A 19275-nucleotide genomic window follows, 5' to 3' on the forward strand; every position below is an offset into this window, starting at 1 on the left:
TATGGATGTGTATGTTGCCAGTCTGATTTATGTCTGTGATAGTCGAATAATTGTATCACCCATCTGTGATGAATTTATAAACAACTTATTTTCTACATCTGTTGTCTATTATCATTTCATGAACAGTTAACATCACACATACATTATACGATCTTGTATAAGTTGCTCTGATGTGGGCGCTTTAGCCTGTGCATGTAATGCAGCTGACTTTAATAAGCTGTCATATATATATATACACACACACACATATGTATATATCGTATGTATATGTGTGTGTGTGTGTGTATATATATATATATACATCTCTCTATATATGTACATACACACATGTATGTGTGTGTGTATATATTCACACACACACACACACACACACACATATATATATATATATAAAATTTTCTGAGTTAACTTCACATTCCTTCTTCAGGGCACTACAAAAGAACAAGAGATGGTAAGATGGTAAGTCATTGCTCTTGCAAGGCAGCACCAAGTTCCTGCAAAGTCTGAGGTTAGTTCCTGTATAAGACCATGAAGCCTTCTCCCAAGTGTATTCCGCATGTGCTCTATTACATTAAGGTAAGAGGACCTCGATGGCCAGTCCATGACGTTTATTCCAGCGTTTTGAAGGAAATTTTGTGTCAACATCGCGGTATGCGGCTGAGCATTATAATGCTGGAACTGTAGACCTGGTTCATGAGCCGCCACGAAAGGAACGAGTTCAGGGGTGAGCATCTGGTCTCGGTAAGCAGCAGCTGTTAGGTTTCCATGGATGACCAGAAGTCGGGAACGGTTGTTCCAACAGAAAGCATCCCACACCACGCAACTTTCGCCCCCGAATCTGTCGAGTTCCTGTACACAACATTGGACACACCGTTCACGAAGTCATCTCGAGACTCTATGCCTGCCATCTGCGAATCTGAGGGTAAACCTGGATTCATCGCTAGAAACGACTCGATTCCAGTCTCTCTGGGTCAGTCGGAGATGATGTTGAGCCCACACGTGGACGACCCGACCCTGGGCGATCAGATGTGGTGCCAGTTTGTTGTAGACGACCTCACAAGTCATTCTCGGTAAGGCGGCTGCATCCCATTGCTCTTGCGACGTCAGTAACAGATCTTCCCCCTTGCAACATGCCAACGGCACGTTCACATTGCACATTTGACAATCGTGGCATTTAAAATAAATTTAGAACTGTGGTTTAACAGTGATTTTAAAATTCTCGAAGCAAATGCAAACACATGCAAATGAAGAAAACTTTGCGAAGATCACGTGATCAACTGCACGTGCAAAACCTGATTTGGCGCTAACGTCATGTGCACGACGAATGGATTGGGTTGAGTGGGTTTTGCTAACGTTTTTCTAGAGTCGGAAGATATTAATCCTATTTCGGATACGTAGATGTATCATTAGAGAAAAAAACATTCATGATATTTAAAATATTACATTTTGGGTAGTTTCTTTTTTGACTCCGTATATAGATAGATAGATAGATAGATAGATAGATAGATAGATAGATAGATAGGCAGTTTGTTGACTGCATGATCCAAACACAAATCAGGCAGATAGTTGACTACTTCGGCAGATTAATCGAACGTCACTTTTCCTATCCACATCAACATGACATTCATGGAAGCTCATCAAAATATTCCTCATATTTCACCCATGAAAGGACAGACATTTTTTTCCATCGAAACGTATTTATTCAGTCATTGAAGAATAGGTTTTTTGACAAATACACCAAGGAACCTCCATACGTCAGTGGGTTAAACAGGCAGATTGAAAAAGAGATATAGTTGAAAAAATGTAAAGCGAAAATATACAATTTAATAGTACCAAAAACAAACTGCAATATATACAGACAAATACGTGTCGATATTCAACAAGTCAATGTACAAATTATAATTGACATAATATATAATGACTTTACTGACTGACTTGCCACATGATAAATTTTCCTTTGTCTCAATTAAATTACGTCATGAAGATCATCTCGTACATTTGCCCAAAGGCTGTGAAATATGTGTGCACGTCGGTATAGTATCAAACAATATAAAGTTGGCACAATCACAGGCAAACTGGAGCGCGAATAGGGTTGCGTAACAAACAGAAAATGACCAGTCTGCCATTAATTATTATCAAGACTGGTACGTTTCACATTGTTGCACAGCCCAATTTGCGGTACAGCATGCTTGTGTCACAATTATTTATTTGTGTTTATTGTCATATCGCTTATCATGTACATGAAGCGGGCACAGTTCATCATTCCCGGTTAAAGGATAGAACGTAAGCTGAAAAATATTCTCTTTGTCCAAAGGAGATTTGTTCATGAGTTCATTTGTAAAATAAATATTTCCAAATAAAGTTTTTTTATTATAAGGTAAAATTAGCCTACCGAGTAGCCATCTTTCACACAACCAAAGCAGTGAAGAAATGTACGAGCCCATAGAGATTGTTAGCGAAAACAGCTGTATAGATTTGACAAGATACAATGTGAGCAAGCTGTCTTTGAATGGAGAGAGGGGTGCTCGTAAATAAGACAAATCTGAAAGAAAACGTGCCATAAAGTCAGCCACAAGTTGAGAAGATAAATGCTACCAGCAGTGACGCTGTATATCAACAATCAGTCCCAATACAAAATATATTTATTATTAGTTATTTGAAATGAGTCCGATTCAACTCTCAATGGCAGCTGTGGTGCTCTCCTTTCGAAAATGCGCCACGTAAACTCCAAACCAGCGCTTGACACATTTATACGGAGATCTGCTAATGGGCTATCGCTGCGAACAGCTTATGGGCAAAGAGTATGCCACGTGACCACTAGCGTTGGACAGCCCGTTTCTGTGCACGGTGTCTACATTGGGTTGTCGAGAGAAATCTGGCTCCCAGTATCATCATCCTCGCTCTTACTTTCTTCATCCTTTTCTTCCTTCATACAGGCAATGAATTCTGTGTGGAAAAACAGTTACGATGCAATACAAGTACAGTATCATTATACATACCTGCCAGCTATCTCGCATTTAGCTTTCAACAAACTCGATCCACCACTCGATATATTTACTTATCCATGTGACTCTCTCAAGACAAAAATCATAAATCTCACTCCAAACTGGGTTAACATGGAAAGCAAAAATATGTCCGTTACAAATGTACACAAGGCAGGTCTGAATATATAATTTTCAGTGACTTTTCTTAGAGTGCGTGAGTGAGTTTAGTTTTACGCCGCACTCAACAATATTCCAGCTATATGGCACCGGTCTGTAAATAATCGAGTCTGGACCTGACAATCCAGTGATCAACAACATGAGCATCGATCTGTGCAATTGGGAACCGATGACATGTGTCAACCAAGTCAGCGAGCCTGACCACCCGATCCCGTTAGTCGCCTCTTACGACAAGCATAGTCGCCTTTTATGGCAAGCATAGGTTGCTCAAGACATATTCTACCCCGGGACCTTCACGGGTCGACTTTTCTTAGAAGGGAATTTACATTGTTGTGTATACTTCAGAAGGATAACCCTGTGGGCCCCGCCATAGAGACTAACGCCTCGTCTCTGAATGCGTATAATTTCGACAGAAACCAGGAAACCTTTTGAAATTCAAAAGGAGTCCCAGTCAGATGAGAAATTCAGGACCAGAGAGAATCTGGACTTAAGAATTTAACTTTACGGCTTAAGCATCGATAGGAAGGAGGTAAATCATGCAGTTCAGGAACTGTGAGAAGCTTTTTTATACAACATATTCCAAACACTAACATGTTCAATCTGATGTGTTATCCCGATTAATTCTCACCTTCAAAATCGATCCTTCCATCACCATCGATGTCGACCTCTGCAATCATCTCGTCAACTGAAAAGGGTAAATACGGTCATCATGACGTCATATAATGCGTGCGACAGACTTTACCAGAGTGTAACTAACATGCCGCTTGCATGCATGTCGAGAGAGTGAACGTTATATGTCGTTACAATAGCATCCCGTGACTGAAAGAAACTCCGGCGTCGGGAACGACTGCATCACCCTTATGACACGGCATGACATGGGTAGCCGCTGAATTATGTATCCATATTACCGTTATATGGCAATAATCAGAGTGGTTCGAATCTCTGTTTGGACGGCAATTTTTAAAAATAAAAATGTAGACTTTTGTAATCGTATATGGTTTCCATATGTTGTGATTGACATATCTTTCAAATTTGAACGAAATCGGTGAAGACGTGGATATTTTAAGAAGATTCTAAATAAATAACGAGTGTAGCGGTAGAATTTTTCCAGAGTAGCTTGGGTCATTGGTAATCACCATAACAAAGTGGATTATGATATGCCTGAAAATCGGGTTTTGTGTTTAGGATCTTGCATCTGACTTGAGTTGTTATCCGTGCATGGTATTGTCAGCAGTATGACTACACTTTGTAAATAATGGGGTCTGTACCAGACAGACCAGGTAATGAAACCTATAAACGTCAATAGTCTCCCCTTAAGACTGCCGCAATCGCATAAAAATCAGATCTCGGTTCTCACTACCGACAAGCAAAGGTCAGCAGCCATTGTTTTACCGTGCGCGTCAAAACGAGACTTAATCGGAGCGTCTCTTTCGGAATCGGGTAGTGTCCTTTGGAATGTTTTTTCCTTACCATTTAACCTCGGATAAGTAAAACGAGGTAAGCCGAACGACAGTACGGGACGTGCAACTCATCTGTCCCTTGACACGAACTTCAGAAACGGAAGTCAGCAAGAACTTATTCCATTAGAAATTCGGACGTGAAACAGACATTCTGGAATTATGTTTTCTGTCCATTTTGAAGTTTGAAGCTTAATAGACATTTGTTTGAAAGTGTCATCTGGGACTGAACTCGTCCGATTTTGGACTAGTGTGGACCATGCTTGCTATGTATTTGGTAGGTCAAAGGTCGCCAAGGTCGCTCTGAGGTACCTGTGCTAAAGCGATGTCCTCAGATTTCTGTTAGCTGTAGCGAGAAATATGATCTGATCTTAATATGGTTCAGACTGTCGAGGATGTATTTTTATTTCCATGTACTTGACAAAAGCATATTCAGTTTTTAAAACAACGAAGCCCAGCGAGCTCTCTTTCTCGAGGAAGCCAAATGGGTTTCATGATTCCGTACGTATCTGCGTTATAATGACCACAGTGCTTGTCAGCGAGATTTAACAAATGTGTTTGTTTTCGTGTTTCTTCAACAAGTCTACATACTCTCTTCCTCTGTGAGATCCTCTCCCATACACTGCAGCACTGCCCTCAGGTCAGACGCTGTGATGTATCCACAACCAGACTTGTCAAATACCTGTAACACGGCATGACGCAAATAAACAAGCGAGTGTGTATAGATGCAAGCCCCCGTTATCTGCCCAGAAACACTCCAAAATAGGTTACCCAAACTGAACCCGTTTGAAACTGAACGTGGTACTTCTGCCACTGAGAGACCAACGTGATAATATTATTAACATGGTGGAAATGCACAATATTTTATAAAGATTCTATGACAGAATATTTTATTGAAATATCGAAATGCTAAACGTTCCACATCTTCAGTCTGCCAAGGGTCACACTGATAACGAATGTCCAAGACCAATGTCTTGTAAGTGCCAACAGATAGAGATAGGCTAATCCAATTTATCGTGTACTTCTCTCGTGGTCACACTGATATCGAATGTCCAAGACCAATATCTTGTATGTGTCAGCAGATGCATCATGTCTTTCGCTTGTCAACGCCGTTGTCGTCAAATACGTTATGAAAATCTTTATGTAATTCTGACAGATAGAGTAACTTAACTTCGCAGTAGGCACGTTATCGGTAATCGAATTAGGCAATAGGATTTAGATACAACAACTTATCAGCAATATTATCAGTAAACCCGATTAGCTATGACAACTGGAAAAGGGTATAAAACAGGGACGACCACAGTCACAAATCATCCTGTGACTGTGGCATAATAAACTCCTTGTTTATTCACTCAGGTAAGACCCTTTACTTTCTTCTACCTTGGCAAATCGTTACCATTACTGTTCAATGTTTTCTGCAATACATTTTTGCTATCATGACCACGTGTTAAGATCCTTGGCAAGGTCGTTATGTTTAGGTGGAACGTAGTCGTTGATATATTTTAGACTGTATTACTCTCTATTGCTCTGTTCAGGAGTGGTTCCCTAGGTACCCCAGTGGTTAGAGCGTTTGCTCATCACGCTGAAGGTCCGGGTTCAATTCCCCACTTGGGCACAATGTGTTAAGCCCATCTCTGGTGTCCCAAGCTATTGCTGAAATATTGTTAAAAGCGCTGTAAAACCCAAATCGCTCCCTGTATTGCTGTTCATGTTTTGTCTGTTTGATAATAGTGGTTTCGTGGCGGTCGTGGAGCGTGTCGTGTATTGGTTCAATTAATGTATTATGAGTGAATATCTTCCCGTGTTGAATGATACTGGTATAATGTATAGAGTGTGTTCGACACTGTGTATTTCATTATGTACTGCGTAATGTTGTTTTGGATATGCTAGTATTATAAGATGTATGAATGAAATTGGGTTGATGTTATGTGTTAGAAAATGTATCTTGATTTATATAGTATGTGTCGTGTACATCGACGTATGATGATTATGTACTTTGTATAACGGCCTATAATGATAATGTATTTTGACACCTGATTACCGTGTCAATATGTTCTAATAATTATTTGTACCCTATATTACTGTGACTAATTATGTGAAGATCATCCTGTGATTGTGGCGTAATAAACTCCTTGTTTATTCACTCATGTTCTCGTGTTGTGTGGGGGTTGGTATGGTTACACCTCCTAGCTGCCAAGCGAGCTGATTCCCCAAACTCGCGAGTTAACAATATGACATCGGTCACAGGGCATCAAAAACCCCGGGCTTACACACGAGTTTTGTTAAAGATCACGCTGAAATCATAAGGCTTTACAACCTATCGGGTTCACACGAAAGAAATGGTTTGGTAGCGTCCGGTCGTAATTGGTTTCACAACAAGCTTGCTGAACAGCCATAATGATTAAATCATACTCCGCCTTTAACGTGCGCCGTGTTTCCAACAAATCATTTAATCTGTGTTACAATTTTTGGGAAAACCTGAGAGTCTCTTGTTCAGCTTTAGATACTACACATCAAACGTCAAAGAGCATGTCGCATCAGATGTGAAAGGAATCGGTTATTTTTCAACTTCCTTTGAGTGGCCTTTAGTACAGATGATATATACAGGTGATATATACAGGCGATATATACAGGGATCTACAGATTTTGAAAGAATGGTCCCAAATTTGTTTAACTTCGAAACACAATCGCCACACCATGTAGCAAATAGGATTTCCGGGTGAGAACTAGTCCTCAACAACCCGAGCTGGTTGTGAGATTCGACTAACGGGACTGTTTGGTCAGACATGTCATTATATCCCAGATGCGTAGATCGATTCTAAAGATATGATCACAGGATTGTCTGATCTAGGCCCGAATATGAAACAGACTACGGCCATATAACTAGAATATTGCTAAAGGCAGCGTTAAACAGCAAACAAATAAAAAGGGTGTCTAGGCTCCTTACAGTGAAGGCTTGCCGGAGTTCCTCTTCCTCATCCTCCTCCGACTGTTCACTGCTGATGCCGCCCATGTTCGCCATCACCTGCACAAACTCCTCGAACGTGAACGTGCCATCACCTGTCATAAGAGAGAGGGAGCACCTTTAAACCTCCAAGCAGTAAGATACCCGGAGAGATGATCACTCTGTATGGGAACCCCGACAGAATAATACACTGGCCATACATAAGCAGAACACACTAACGCGGTGAGCATATAAAGAACATATATTCACAGAGCATACACATTGCATATGCACCATGCACTAACATACATACACATAGGATACACATTGCATACACACCATGCACTAACATATATCCACAGAGCATACACATTGCATACACACCATGGACTAACATATATCCACAGAGCATACACATTGCATACACACCATGGACTAACATATATACACAGAGCATACACATTGCATACACATCATGCACTAATATAAACACACAGAGCTATATCCACAGAGCATACACATTGTATATACACCATGCACTAACATATATACACAGAGCATGCACATTGCATACACATCATGCACTAATATAAACACACAGAGCTATATCCACAGAGCATACACATTGTATATACACCATGCACTAACATATATACACAGAGCATACACATTGCATATGCACCATGCACTAACATATACCTACAGAGCATACACATTGAATATACACCATGCACTAACATATACACACTGAGCATACACATTACATATAAACCAGGCACTAACATATATACACAGAGCTATATCCACAGAGCATACACATTGTATATACACCAGGCACTAACATATATACTCATTGCATGCACACCATGCACTAACATATACACACAGAGCATACACATTGCATATACACCATGCACTAACCTAGATACACAGAGCAAAGAGTTGGGAAGCAGAACGACCTGAGTCACTTTTTATAGGTTTTCAGGAGAGACGAAAACTGGTATCTTGAAAACTACTGGGGGAACGTCCACGTATCGTTTTTATGACTTGCGTAGTGAGATAAAATGCATCATGCTTTACTTTAGTGGTGCTTCCTGAAATATTTTCAGAATAATGGAGGTAAAACTAATTATTGGATTTCCGTTTTCTGACAGAATGACCTAAGTCAGGGATATTTGTCCTGGCAGAAGTCACTAAAATTAAGAAGCAAAACAACCAAAGTCATTATGCACAAGATCATTTCAAGAAATAAGATTCCAGACCAGATGTATCTATGAACTGCACATGCTTCTGGTCATATAATGGAATATAATGTTTTAAGACGACGCAATATTTTCTGAAATTCATCTCAGCCTAAGAGGATACTAGTAACGCTTTTTCTATTTGTCTAAACATAAACACTCTGAACAACAATCTCTAATGAATTATTCATCCTTTTGGATTATAATATCTACATATTTTTTTATTTCTAATCAAATCATTCCCAGGAAAGCTTTCGTCTCATATACTGTTCTCCTCAGGATCACACAATACGTCTGTTATCCTCTAGTGTGAGTTGCACGCACGAGTCTTTTCAATCTGCAAACTGTCCTAAACACAATATGGAGAGAAAGTCTCCAACGATCTTAGATGTGGTATTGACATTGAGCTCCTGGTGTTGTTAGATTTGAGAAAGGCGTTTGATACCCTGGACCACCACATGCAACATGCAGGCGCCTCAAGAATGATTTCTTTCTCAATGGTAGTATATGGTCCTGGTTTGAATCCAGAATAGATACCGCTTTCAACAGCTGTTAACCCTTTTCATGTGGGTGTATGCTTCGAGCATGCACTAGGCACGGGGGAATCAGCAATACAATAATCACTGACCCCTGGTGAATCCAGATTACAGTTGCCGTGTACAGACCACAACTGATTCCGGAACCTTTCGCTGGCATCCTCGGGAGGCACTTATCCTGCTGACCACCACAGTTTATTATGTTTTACAGATTGAGATAGAAATGCAGCAGATAGGCTCTGGGTGATCCTAGCACAGTCAGGCTGGTAAAGCTTATCATAAGCTCAGGGCCTTCGCTCCCTCTACACGCAGCCAGCGAATGCAAGAGTGAAAGAAAGTTTCAAGAGTGAATGAAACAGCAAGAGTTTCGTACTGTTCGGGACACTGTAGCTGGCCTTGCAGAACATGCCGATGAGACTTTCCTGTGGGTAGAACTGGAACACATTGTAACTGAGTGTCTGTCAGTCTCCATCTTTGATACGGTCGAACTGAGGCAAGCGGTGTACCACAGTTTGGCAAGGCTACATTAAGTAGTGGGGCAGCTTTACTGTCATTACAGCCATCCGTATCATCAGATGCATGGGAAACATTCACATAATCAGGGTCGCCTTGATCCGGAAAATGGCATGCACAAAGTATTTGTCAAAGTAATTTCCTCTTATCGCGGAGCTTCCTAAGTTCCTTGCAGCACAACACGTGCTCACCAGACCTTTTTTTGAGTTATAAGGCAAAAACACAATTCTGACTTACGTCTTTGTTTTTGCATAAATCAGTCATATTCATTTTTCAACATGAAATTTCAGCACAATGTAGATCTGAACATGACAATTGGTGTGGTGTTATTATGTCAAAACAATCTAAGTCTCACTTAAATTAGGTCGTTCAGTTTCTCAATCCCTTACACCATACAGACACATACATACACAAAGCATATACGCCTCACACTAACATACAAACAAACATAGATTATACATAGTATTACAATGTACACGCACACAACATATACACACGCGGCAAATATAACACACACACACACACACACACACACACACACACACACACACCTAGTATACACACCGTGCTCACAACCATATTACGAACGTTATCCATATCTTTTACGAACACGCTATTTCGTCACGTGACATTTACGTCAGCTCGCTTCCGTCTGATGTTTTTGTCGACATAGGAAAATCCCAAGACTTGCCTTCAGCCCTCAAACCTATTATTGCAGAACGATAACAAGACGGCCAAACCTGTTCAGCTATTGCCAGACATTTGGGCTTGCCCAGAAGTACTGTTTATTCTTGTGTAAACCGTTTTCAACGAAGAGGCTCGATAGAAAAATCGCTATCGAACGGGTCGTGCAGCCAAGGAGTGACGGAGAGCTAGGAGACAGTTGTTTCGGATCGTGAAAGACATCTTATCGCACCTTTACATGAAATTACCAACATTTAAATAGGGGTAGGAATCCCCCTGTCTCACAGAGGACAATTGTGGAGTGTTTTTCATTAGAATAAGTTTCACAGGCGTATCGTTAGAAGTAAAATACGAATTCAAGAACAACATCAGGGCAGAACGTGTCGCATGAGCAAGAGGGCAAAGGTACAAAACTGTGGATAATTACTGGAATGGAGTAACTTTCAGTTATGAATGCAAGAATTTTCTCGGAGAAAATAATCTTGTAGACCTATATTAGCGCGCGTTCTATATTTGTATTTGTTTTCTGACAAACAGTTTCCAAACACATCAACACACTAGGTAGTTTACCCTATCAAAGGTAGAAAATGTCTGTAATGTCTTCACTTCGCAACTAATCAATTCCCTGCGATTAGTTAGATCCATTAGAAATGTTATTTACAAATAATTTACTGTCTGACAATATGCAAAGTGAAATGATGGTTGTGGCTGGACGTGTACAAACTAGTCGGTATGGGAGTCGTTGACGCCAATATCGATGAAGGATTAACCTGACGGATTACTGCAGCCCTACATACCCACGTTAACATTAACTGCCACTGATGTAAGCAGTGATGACGTAAGCAAATCCATCATCAGCTTACACTAACGCATTTGCTAACAACTAGACGGCTGGTGTTTCAACTGGACACCTCGCTGTACTGTATTACATTATCAAGCCACACTGATACACACACAGGTAATCATGTCGTCTACAGTCACATATATAGATGTATTGTCATTAACCCATGACACATACACGCTCATAACAAATAACATATTCCCAGATATTTTGGGAATGTCAGATTTATGAATGACCGTCCGAGGATATATTTCATCTAATGTCTCTATCAGAGTCTTCTGCATGAACCGCATCTGGGAACAAAAGTGCAACATGAGTACATCATGTTCTGAGCTAGGTATCAGGTGGAGATTTACGAGGAACATGGTATGGACTGTAAACATGTCTCCGATTCAAGGAGCATCCTACATTTCCAATGTGAATATTTCTTACACGTCATTTCTTGCCAAAATGATTCAACCTCGAATCATTTCACGTAACCATTCATACACCGACTAGCGTTGTTTTAGTGGTCGATCCTTACACCAAAATAGTTCGTGCACTTACCTGGTGTTGCCATAGTGATTTATTGCTATACCTTCCTATGTTGCCATAGTGACTGATTCTTACGCCTTCCTATATTGCTATCGTGCTTCAATCTTATCCCTTCCTATGTTGCCATAGTGACTGATTCTTACGCCTTCCTGTATTGCTATAGTGCTTCAATCTTATCCCTTCCTATGTTGCCATAGTGACTGATTCTTACACCTTCCTGTATTGCTATAGTGCTTCAATCTTATCCCTTCCTATGTTGCCATAGTGACTGATTCTTACGCCTTCCTGTATTGCTATAGTGCTTCAATCTTATCCCTTCCTATGTTGCCATAGTGACTGATTCTTACGCCTTCCTGTATTGCTATAGTGCTTCAATCTTATCCCTTCCTATGTTGCCATAGTGACTGATTCTTACGCCTTCCTGTATTGCTATAGTGCTTCAATCTTATCCCTTCCTATGTTGCCATAGTGACTGATTCTTACGCCTTCCTGTATTGCTATAGTGCTTCAATCTTATCCCTTCCTATGTTGCCATAGTGACTGATTCTTACGCCTTCCTGTATTGCTATAGTGCTTCAATCTTATCCCTTCCTATGTTGCCATAGTGACTAATTCTTACGCCTTCCTGTATTGCTATAGTGCTTCAATCTTATCCCTTCCTATGTTGCCATAGTGACTGATTCTTACGCCTTCCTGTATTGCTATAGTGCTTCAATCTTATCCCTTCCTATGTTGCCATAGTGACTGATTCTTACGCCTTCCTGTATTGCTATAGTGCTTCAATCTTATCCCTTCCTATGTTGCCATAGTGACTGATTCTTACGCCTTCCTGTATTGCTATAGTGCTTCAATCTTATCCCTTCCTATGTTGCCATAGTGACTGATTCTTACATATTCCCATGTAGCTACAGGGATTCATTCTTATGTTTACCTATGTTGCCATAGTGACTGATTCTTACGCCTTCCTATATTGCTATAGTGCTTCAATCTTATCCCTTCCTATGTTGCCATAGTGACTGATTCTTACGCCTTCCTATATTGCTATAGTGCTTCAATCTTATCCCTTCCTATGTTGCCATAGTGACTGATTCTTACGCCTTCCTATATTGCTATAGTGCTTCAATCTTATCCCTTCCTATGTTGCCATAGTGACTGATTCTTACGCCTTCCTATATTGCTATAGTGCTTCAATCTTATCCCTTCCTATGTTGCCATAGTGACTGATTCTTACGCCTTCCTATATTGCTATAGTGCTTCAATCTTATCCCTTCCTATGTTGCCATAGTGACTGATTCTTACGCCTTCCTGTATTGCTATAGTGCTTCAATCTTATCCCTTCCTATGTTGCCATAGTGACTGATTCTTACATATTCCCATGTTGCTACAGGGATTCATTCTTATGTTTACCTATGTTGCCATAGTGACTGATTCTTACGCCTTCCTATATTGCTATCGTGCTTCAATCTTATCCCTTCCTATGTTGCCATAGTGACTGATTCTTACGCCTTCCTATATTGCTATCGTGCTTCAATCTTATCCCTTCCTATGTTGCCATAGTGACTGATTCTTACGCCTTCCTATATTGCTATAGTGCTTCAATCTTATCCCTTCCTATGTTGCCATAGTGACTGATTCTTACGCCTTCCTATATTGCTATAGTGCTTCAATCTTATCCCTTCCTATGTTGCCATAGTGACTGATTCTTACGCCTTCCTGTATTGCTATAGTACTTCAATCTTATCCCTTCCTATGTTGCCATAGTGACTGATTCTTACATATTCCCATGTTGCTACAGGGATTCATTCTTATGTTTACCTATGTTGCCATAGTGATTCATTCATGCATCTTCCTCTGTTACCATACTGATTCATTTCAACACCTTCCTCTGTTACCATACTGATTCATTCCTACACCTTCCTCTGTTACCACACTGATTCATTCCTGCACCTTCCTCTTTTACCACACCAATTCATTCCCGGAAACAAATCTACTTCTGTTTTCAGTAAAGTTCTACTTATCATGAAGGCTTGGACAAATACAAATGCATAAATCCGAAATCATGAACAGGCATGACTTCGCATCTATTTTGATCAAGTTTAGAAACAAGCAAGTTTAGAAACAAACGCCTGAATTTGGGACTTCAGTGAACAGAACACGGACGGCGGACGCATTGGCGATTACAAATTATTGCTGTATGTGTTAGTGTGTGTTCAGTTTTAGGTTCTACTAGCGAGGATAAATGTGTGCTATATCAAACATAAGAGGGTTTGAAAAAACATTCAGTTATAGTATACTTTCAATTTAGTATTTTCGGGGTGTGGGATATCAATATATAAATGAGGTAATTAAACGGTACTTTTGTTGCTAGAGTATAGCCCAGCGTGTCGCCAGTACCTTATATAAAGAGAGTAAGGGGAATGCAGTGATCCTAGGATTAAATCGGGTCCCGAGATGGGAACATTTGCGTAGCTTCCTTGGACAATATACTTAGATCCACATTGTCTCAATTCACCCAGCTGTAAAATGGGTACTCGTGATGATGTGCTAGCAATGTCAGTATTTAGTTCATTCAGCCTGGCAGGCAGCGTCGCAGTATCATCCCCAGGGAGTACCGAAAAATACAATGTTGCCTATGACAGGGCATAGTAATGTGCGTAGCTATGTGAGCAGGCAATGTGCTTGGATACGAGCGTCAGGTAAGCAGACTATTACAGGTATTACCCAAGTTCCAACAGGCCACCGTATTGCATTAAACTGTGAATTATTATCGGTATTCTCGAACAGACGAGGTATTGGAGTTCGATGCTAGCGAGAGGTTTTGTTAAAGCAAACAATGTTACCAATTTCCTGCAAGATTCGGTTAGACAATGTGCAGGGGACAAATAACTGATTTCTGTTTGAGACCTTCCAATGAGGAAGTGCTATAGTCTTGTCAAATTCTTGAAGAAAAAGTAGTTTGTTTGATCCCCTATGGGCATCAGGATGAATACCCTCCAAACAACGTCAACAATATCAATCCACAACAGCATCAATTCACAGCATCAATCCACAGCAACATCAATCCACAACAGCATCAATCCACAACAACATCAATCCACAACAACGTCAATCCACAACAACGTCAATCCAACCATCATTCTATCGACACACTTCTGGACTTACTTTCATAGGCCCTTTGTGCAGCTGACAAGCAGATACCTTAGCTTAACAATACAAAGCTCAACTCCCCCACTCATAGTTCTACCTACCAACAGGTAGTTCTGCTAACACATGAAAAACCCAGCCTTCCAACACGTAGCTCAACTCACCATCACAAAGTTCCAGTCACCCACGTGCAGTTCAGTATGCAAGATAGATATACTCACAAACAAGAAGCCCAACCTTCCAACACGTAGCTCAACTCAACATCACGAAGTTCAGCTCACCAACACGCAGCTCAGGTCACCATCACAAAGGTCAACTTACCCACAAGCAGTTAAACTCACCACCATCGGCATGAAAGACAGTTCTACTCACAACGAGAAGTCGAACCATTCATCACGTAGATCAACTCACCATCACAAAATTCATCTCACCAACCGGTAGCTCATTTCACCATCGAAAAGGTCAGTTCACCCACAAGCAGCTAAACACACCATTACCAGCATGCCAGATAATTCTACTCACCATCGATGTCAATCTCCGTGATCATGTCCTTGAGTTCATCCCCAGACGGGAACTGTCCGAGGTTTCTCATGACGGTGCCAAGCTCATCCGTGGAGATTGACCCGTCCCCATCCTTGTCAAAAAGTCGGAAGGCCTCTCGCAACTCTGAATAAAACATAGGTGAGTTTGGTCGTGACCCCGGCCAACAAGAAACAACTGCCTGTCGCCTTAGTGGAGACTTCCTGGGTGCACCTCTGTATATGCAAGATTCTGATTGATAAAATTCCAACTGGTGTTACACCTAGCTGAACATATACAGAGAGAATCAGATATACAGTTCACGGCTGCGGAAGTATCAAGGATATTTGTCTATTTAAAATCCAGCGAATATTTCACAGAATAGTAGCAGAATGTCGGAAACGGTTTCACCTCTCATATATCTCTCAAGGTTTCTCTTCAACTTTCCAAACTGTTTCTCGGATGACAGAAATAAGATTAGCTTTGTAACGCTTCTGGTTAATGCTGAGACTAGCTAGGGGTGAGACACCTGATGCGGAAGAAGAGATATCTTGTAGAAACAAGCTATCACCGCTACAGTTCCCTGCCGTCTGTCGGCGATCAAGGAGGACAGTGCTTATCACGTTGCTCGCGGAAATGTCATGGCTATCATAAACAAGTTATTATTACAATGGGCAGATGACGAAGACTATTGTTACTGACGTAGTCCGTCCACGTCTCGAGGCCAGATCCTACAATACATTAAGGTTTCTGTTCTTCAGAAAAAGGGTAATGTGTCATCGAATATTACACAAGAGAAAAGAGCGAAAGCGTGTAAAGTTGTTTTAAATTAACTCTCAAGATTATTTGAGAAATAAGATATTTTTTCTCGCTGTGACCCTTTGATGATTATCCTTATCTGGAGATCAAGTCCAATAGGTTGAAATGGTTTAGAGAAATCCAGATGTTCAGATATGGTGAAGACACAGGATAGATGGAATCCGAATCTGGGATTCGAACCAACGAACAACGGATCCTGACACACTCAAGGGACGCTACTTTGCAAAACAGCATCATCGGAATAAATGTGAGATGATATTATAAGGCAATAACGGCTGTGGTAAGCCTTTGGTAACATATGAAAGCTATGACCATCTTAGCGCCAAGTGAGTTTTGTAGAACGAGGTCAAGGTCAGAATACCACTATGGCACCTCTCGAGGAAGCTGACTAAAATGGCGATGGGTCCGTCGCTGGATGTGGACGCATATGATGGAGATCTGCTAATGACGCCGCCTTTCTACTGCCCAACTATTCTGCGGCGTTTAATAACATATACTCACGTCAATCGTTGAAGGACTTTCGTTATGTAAGTATTTAAATGTCGGTTGATGTATTGCGGATGTAGGTGCTTTCCAGTAACGTGACTCGCATTTGAAGCATATTTTCATAACTCCCATTGTACGTAAACAAATCGGTCGTTAGTGTTTCATAACAAGCCACATAAAACCTACAAACTATCATCTCGTGGGCGGGTTAATAAGTAGAATGAACACGGAGTGGCAGGTATGGCGTTTAAACTCAGATATATATGACTTTGTGTTTAAACTCAGATGACAGGCAAACTGTAGCGCAGATAGGGTTGTGCTGCTTAAAGAATATGACAAGTCTTATTATATGCGAGTGAAACGACCAAAGGTTGGCAACGTACTTCCCTCGCTTCGGATCAAACATAATTTTCCATATCAAAATAAAATATCGCCACCATCAAAGGTACATTCCCATTTCCTCACTAGGCTGTTCTCTCACATTTCCTACCCCATGTTTAATAATTACTCACGTGAAATATGTTTTATTCAATATTTTGAACGCCACTCGTGGTATTCAGATCGTTCTTCGTCTCCATTACCTCTGCCAGCTTCCGATTGAACGTAGTGACGGAACAAGAAAAAAATTACAAAGAAATACCATATTGCCTAATTTTATCATGAACCTGTCGCAGTTTATTTGTCTGATCTGTCGTCGCTATTGTTATAATTTTCGTAACATTTATTTTACATAAAAACACTTCTGGCGTAGTGGGCGAATGAAGCAGGGGAGATAACTGTAAGTATTCCCTATTAAATAATACCCTCCTTTTCCTTCACACCTTTGAAGCGGAAGCTGGCAGGGGTAATGGAGGCGAGGAACGGTCTGATATACCACGAACTGCGCTTAAAATGTTGAATAAAGAATATTTCACATGAGTAGTTGTTCAACACTGGGGTAGAAATGTGAGAGCACAACCAAGTGAAGATATACGTGTATACCTTTGATGGTGGCGATATTTTATTTGGACATGAAAAATATTCTTCCAACCGAAGCGAGGAATGTACGTTGCTCCTTTGCTCCCTTCGCTCGCATGTAAGGAGACAGGGCATTTTCTCCATGCTGCGCTCAGATATACATTCGGTATTATAATTATGGCATTTGGTAATTCTAAAGAGACTCTGTAGACTCTGAAACTAGCAACACGTTGATCTCCTCTGTTCACCATTTAAACCAGTTTTCAAAAAGATTTAACATGAAATGTAAATGCCATATGTTATTCAACGAGCAAACGCGTGGTACCAATACATTCTACTGCTTTTCTGACAACTGGTGTATTGTGAATAACCTCCGCTGATATGTACGAGTTCAGGGGAACCATTCATATACACCCACTGAGTTTGTTTGCAAATCCCTTTTCTTTCTCTTGAAACAAAATATCTTTTGAAACAAACCCAGATGGGGCTTCCAAATGTACGTCAGTTTGAATACAGTGATAGTCTTTGGGCTGTTCTTGAATATCACATTAAGGGGTTATGATCCATACGTTACCTCGTATCTGGGACTCCGAGTACTTCTGAAGTATGCTCTCCTGAAACACCAGAGGAGCATGATTCAGACACAAGAACCGCAACAGTACATCATACATCAAACACGTTAGATATTTTTATGTACCAGGCTGTACGTTCTTACATACTAATTAGTGTCGAACACTGGCTGAGCCACATCGTTGAATAAAGAAATCCGCATTATAAGCCGGGTTATATGATATGAAACAGTTACTACATTGTAGACTGGACGTAATTAGACTAATGAAGCAGGCTTTGTATCCCGCCCCACGTAGCCCGAGTGGACGGCCGTCAATCAATCAGCCTGCTCCAGTTGCTGCAGATATTTATTCGGGTCGTCGGATCTATTGAGCGACAAAGTGGCTTATCGCTGTTTATCACGGGGCGATTGTTTCTTTATTTGTTCCTGGGGTTGGCAATTGAATCACTCTGATCCGCTTCACAATCGATAACCTGGAATCCAAGACACACGCTCTCCGACAGCAGAGAGGAGGGAAATGTAAACAGAGGAGAACTTCTACCTGAGGATGGGCTGGCCCCGTTGGGGAGACAGAGTGTAACTGTGGCGGGCTGGTTGTTGGGGGAGAGATGGGGTGGTAGCATGTTGTGGTGGTTGTTGGGGGAGAGATGGGGTGGTAGCGTGTTGTGGTGGTTGTTGGGGGAGAGATGGGGTGGTAGCATGTTGTGGTGGTTGTTGGGGGAGAGATGGGGTGGTAGCGTGTTGTGGTGGTTGTTGGGGGAGAGATGGGGTGGTAGCGTGTTGTGGTGGTTGTTGGGGGAGAGATGGAGTGGTAGCATGCCGTGGTGGTTGTTGGGGGGAGATATGGGGTGGTAGCGTGTTGTGGTGG

At 41.1% G+C, this 19275-nt stretch overlaps 1 protein-coding gene across 2 annotated transcripts in view; it reads right to left on the minus strand.

Annotated features, from left to right (window-relative positions):
• Positions 1 to 1677: 1677 nt before the first annotated feature.
• LOC137258915 (calmodulin-like) overlaps positions 1678 to 19275 on the minus strand; it is a 33101-nt gene continuing 15503 nt past the window's right edge. For both annotated transcript variants that reach the window (XM_067796607.1, XM_067796609.1), the window contains 6 exons: positions 18411 to 18450; positions 15578 to 15721; positions 7566 to 7678; positions 5210 to 5300; positions 3790 to 3846; positions 1678 to 2946 (listed from right to left, as the gene is read on the minus strand). In XM_067796607.1, the coding sequence (XP_067652708.1) occupies positions 2852 to 2946; positions 3790 to 3846; positions 5210 to 5300; positions 7566 to 7678; positions 15578 to 15721; positions 18411 to 18450 (540 nt within the window). In that variant the 3' untranslated portion in view covers positions 1678 to 2851. The remainder of the gene's footprint in view (positions 2947 to 3789; positions 3847 to 5209; positions 5301 to 7565; positions 7679 to 15577; positions 15722 to 18410; positions 18451 to 19275) is intronic.

Source organism: Haliotis asinina, chromosome 12 (genome assembly GCF_037392515.1).
Source record: "Haliotis asinina isolate JCU_RB_2024 chromosome 12, JCU_Hal_asi_v2, whole genome shotgun sequence".
NCBI classification, from domain to species: domain Eukaryota; kingdom Metazoa; phylum Mollusca; class Gastropoda; order Lepetellida; family Haliotidae; genus Haliotis; species Haliotis asinina.